We start from the raw sequence: 4,128 nt of genomic DNA, 5'->3' as shown, positions 1-4,128 counted from the left end.
AAAGAAAAATTACTAGAAGGTGTCAAAAGTAGATTTGAAGGAGAAGAAAGAGTCTGTAAATTTGATGATAGATTGTTAATGATTATGCAATCTGAATAACAAATAGACAAAAGAATCACAAAAATGAACAGACTTTCATAGAAAAGAAGGATGTTGTTAATCACACCAACATATGAATAAAGTGAGTACCATAAGAAGAGGACAGAGACGCAAGATGGCGGCGCCCAGCGGAGTGGAGGCCGCGCCTGGGGTTTGCTGAGGCTCGCTCCCTTCCCCGCTGCTCCTTTGGGCGCAAAGCACCGCGAGCCCAGAGGACGGGGGCCGGGCGGGGACAGGGGCACCAGCGTAGCTGGACCGCGAGCCCGCGCCCAGCCTGCGCCGCCTCCACCCGGCCTGATCCCTTGCGTTCCCGGTCTCCTATTGGTCTGACCCATTGCCCGGCGGTGGCACGCGCCACCAGGCCTCCAAAGCTGAGGTTTCTCCTCCACCTTTCTCAAAGTGGAGGTTTCACCTCCACTTTAGAGGTCTTTCCTCCAAAATAGCCCGCCTTAAAACCGAGACTCCTGGACCGGCACCTGGCCCCCTTTCCCTCCCCGCAGACTCCACTTCCTTCTAACCCAATTCTTCCTCACATGCTCCCTGTATTGGAGACTGCTCACTTCCAAATTAACCCCTGACCCCCCTTCTCCCCCAGAATACTGACAACCCCGACACCTCCCTCAACCGGGAGCCAGACTTCCTTTTGGACCAGCCCCCGTAGCCCTACCATGGAGGCTGTGTACCTGGTAGTGAACGGGGTGGGCCTGTTGCTGGATGTGCTGACCTTGGTGTTGGACCTCAGTTTCCTGCTGGTGTCCTCCCTCCTGGCTTCCCTGGCCTGGATCCTGGCCTTCATCTATAACCTGCCACACAAGGTACTGACTAGTCTTCTGCACTTGGGCCGCAGAGTCTTGCTTTCACTGCTGGCCTTGATCGAAGCCGTGGTCTGTTTCACCTTTGGGGGCTTTCAGGCCTTGTGTACCATACTATACAGCTGCTGTTCTGGCCTGGAGAGTTTAAAGCTCCTGGGGCATCTAGCCTCCCACAGGGCGCTTAGGAGCCGGGAGTTCCTGCACCGGGGTGTCCTCAGTATGGTCTCCAATGGCCATGCTTTGCTGCGCCAGGTCTGTGACATCTGTGCCATCACCATGAGCCTGGTGGCCTACGTGATCAATAGCTTGGTCAACATCTGCCTCATTGGTACTCAGAACCTCCTCTCCCTGGTGCTGGCCCTGGGGGATGCAGTGATGGGACCGCTGTGGAGGATGACGGATGTAGTGGCTGCTTTCCTAGCCCACATTTCCAGCAGTGCTGTGGCCATGTCCATCCTTCTCTGGACCCCCTGCCAAACTAGCACTGGAGCTCTTGGCCTCCGCTGCCTGCCTCCTGGCCAGCTTTGTGCTTGTCAATCTCACCGGCCTGACGCTGCTGGCTTGCGTTCTGGCAGTGACGGTGACTCTGTTGCACCTGGACATCATCCTGAGGCTGGCCACCGGGGTGCTCAGTCAGCTCCATGCCCGGCCATCCTACCACCGGCTCAGAGAGGATGTTGTGTGGCTCTCTCGCCAAGCACTGGGCTTGGAGGCCTGGCGCCGAGTCTGGAGCCGTAGCCTGCAGCTGGCGAGCTGGCCAAACCGGGGAGGGGCACCTGGGGCCCCTCAGGGTGGCCCTAGGAGGGTGCCCTCAGCCAGGACCTGGCGACAGGACACTCTTCCTGAAGCTGGGCCCAGATCAGAGGCAGAAGAAGAGGAGGTCAGGATGGCCAGAGTGACAGCTGCCCGGGGCCGGGAGAGGCTCAATGTGGAGGAGCCTATAGCTGGGCAAGACCCGTGGAAATTGCTGAAGGAGCAAGAGGAGCGGAAGAAATGCGTCATCTGCCAGGACCAGAGCAAGACGGTGCTGCTTCTGCCTTGTCGGCACCTGTGCCTGTGCCAGGCCTGCAGTGAGATCCTGATGCGCCATCCCGTCTACCACCGCAACTGCCCACTGTGCCGCCAGGGCATCCTGCAGACCCTCAACGTCTACCTCTGAAGACTCCCTCCCTGCCTGCCCGCCCCTCCACGCTCCACGCAGCCACGTGCACTAGGACAGCATTCACGCCTGATCTCTGGGTCCCGGCCTGAAGCCCCCCTGCCCCCAAGGCCATCCTGCTGAGCTTCTAAGCCATACGTCCAGAACATCGAGATGGGAAACTCTGAAAGACTCTGACTTGGGTGGGGGCAGGGTAACAGCTTTTCCTTACCCAAAGGGTCCCTGTGATGCCGAGGGTGGTGATTGTGTCACTCTGCAAGGCCCTGAGACTGTTCACTGTGGACTCCCCCCCAGCTTGCCAGGGCCCACCCAGATGTCAGCATCTGGGGCTCCCCCTCTCTGCTTCTGGTTTTTCTGTTGGGGATTTGTAGGTTCTCTCCCTGCTGCCTCCCTACTTCCTCCCCAGCTTCTGCAGCCACACACATCAGTGTCATTTGGTTGTTTTGGCAACTCAGAGGGCCTTGGGATGATTTTGAGCATTTGCTTTCAGCTGGAGCCCCTGTGCTCTGGCAGGTTTTGGGGGTAGTATCTCTCAGGTGCCCTTAGAGCTAGTTCTACCAGTCATGATCTTATGAGGCTCCCTCCTAAGCTGACCCAACAGCTGGGATCAAGAATTAACCCCCAGGGGTGGAGAAAAAGATGGCGGCGAAGTAGAGAGACGTGGAGTGCATCCCTCTCCACAGATGCATTGGGAATGCACGGAAGGACACAGTCATTCCCACAGAGAACCAGCCGAACACCAGCAGACGGCCTCGGACACCGGAAAGGGCTGCGGAGAACCTGACATAGCCGGTAGGGAGGCATCTACGAGGGCTCAAAGAGGGTGAAGCGGCGGAGCTGTGGCAGACGGGAGGGAGTGAGAAACATACGGAGGGTCCGCAGCGCAGCTCAGCGTTCCCGGACCGAGACATCGATCCGCGGCTGAACGGAGGGTCCAGGAGCGGGAGCGTGGGAACCGGAGAGCTGGTTCAGGGGGAGAAACATTGTTGCCGGTAGGGTGACGGACCGAGAGGACAGGAGGGAGGAGGTCCGCGGAGAGGAGTGCCGATCCCTGAGAGCTGCCCGGCCATGATGGCGGCTGGAGGCTGCAGGCTCCCGGGCTGGGGGGAGGAGCCGCGCGCATAGCCTCTCTCTCTCTTTCTGCAACATAGCCTCTGCAACAGGCAGCGGAGAGACGCCCTGCGGGGCCACATAAGGCGCTCAGGGATAACAAGCACTCTCAGGCACTCGGGCGGGGCTAGATTAAAACTCCTTGCAACGCCAGCAGCAGGGAGGCTGCCGAGAGAAAGAAAAAAAAAAAAAAAAAAAACCAGCATCAAAAAGAAAAAACCCCGAGAGAGGCCCAACTCTAAGACTTTCTGTGTACGCCTGAGCCACCAGCGCCCTCTGCAACAGGCACCTCCAAGCCTGACTGAAGCAACAGTGCGCCACTGCTCACTCCCTCCCAGGAGAAGGAGCCACTATTGCACCCTCTCCCTCCCCACACACCGAGGCTTACAGACGAACAATAAAGGAACCTCTGCTGGTCACAGAATAACGCAAAAAAAAAAACCCAAGGCAAGGAAAAGGACACTTACAGCTGAGACGCTAAGGAAACAGAAATAGTAGTATCAATACCTATTGAACTGGTCCATTCGGGGATCAGTTCTGGATTTTTTTTTTTTTTTTTTTCCTTTCTCTTTTTTTTTTTTTTTTTTTTTTTTGATTTAATTTTATAAGGATATTTTTTACTCTTTTTTTTTTTTTTTTTTTTTTTTTTTGCCTTTTAAAATACTTCTATATCTAGCTAAGTTTTTGGTAGTACGGACAAAATATCTTTCATACTTTCCTTCCATCCCTTTCTTTTATACACTTCTATTCCTTTCTTTTTCTTTGCATATTTCCAACCACATTACGCTCTTCTGTTCCCCTTTCTTCCAGCCATTTTAAGTGTATTTTATCTTAACATACTTATAAGCAACACTATCAGTCTGCTCAGACTCCTTGCTCTATTCTCCAGATGATGCACTGCCTTGGTATTAATATTAGGCTTTTGTCTTTATCTTAGTTCTTAGTACA

At 54.7% G+C, this 4,128-nt stretch overlaps 1 protein-coding gene across 1 annotated transcript; it reads left to right on the top strand.

The window, feature by feature from the left end:
- Positions 1 to 767: 767 nt before the first annotated feature.
- Positions 768 to 2,070, top strand: LOC130836012 (E3 ubiquitin-protein ligase RNF26-like). The gene is given in 2 exon segments (XM_057707999.1): positions 768 to 1,388; positions 1,390 to 2,070. Coding segments are annotated over 2 exon segments (1,302 nt in total).
- The last annotated feature ends 2,058 nt before the right edge of the window (positions 2,071 to 4,128 follow it).

This window comes from Hippopotamus amphibius, chromosome 14, assembly GCF_030028045.1.
Source record: "Hippopotamus amphibius kiboko isolate mHipAmp2 chromosome 14, mHipAmp2.hap2, whole genome shotgun sequence".
Classification (NCBI taxonomy): Eukaryota; Metazoa; Chordata; class Mammalia; order Artiodactyla; family Hippopotamidae; genus Hippopotamus; species Hippopotamus amphibius.
This window is presented reverse-complemented; position numbering and strand designations above follow the sequence as displayed.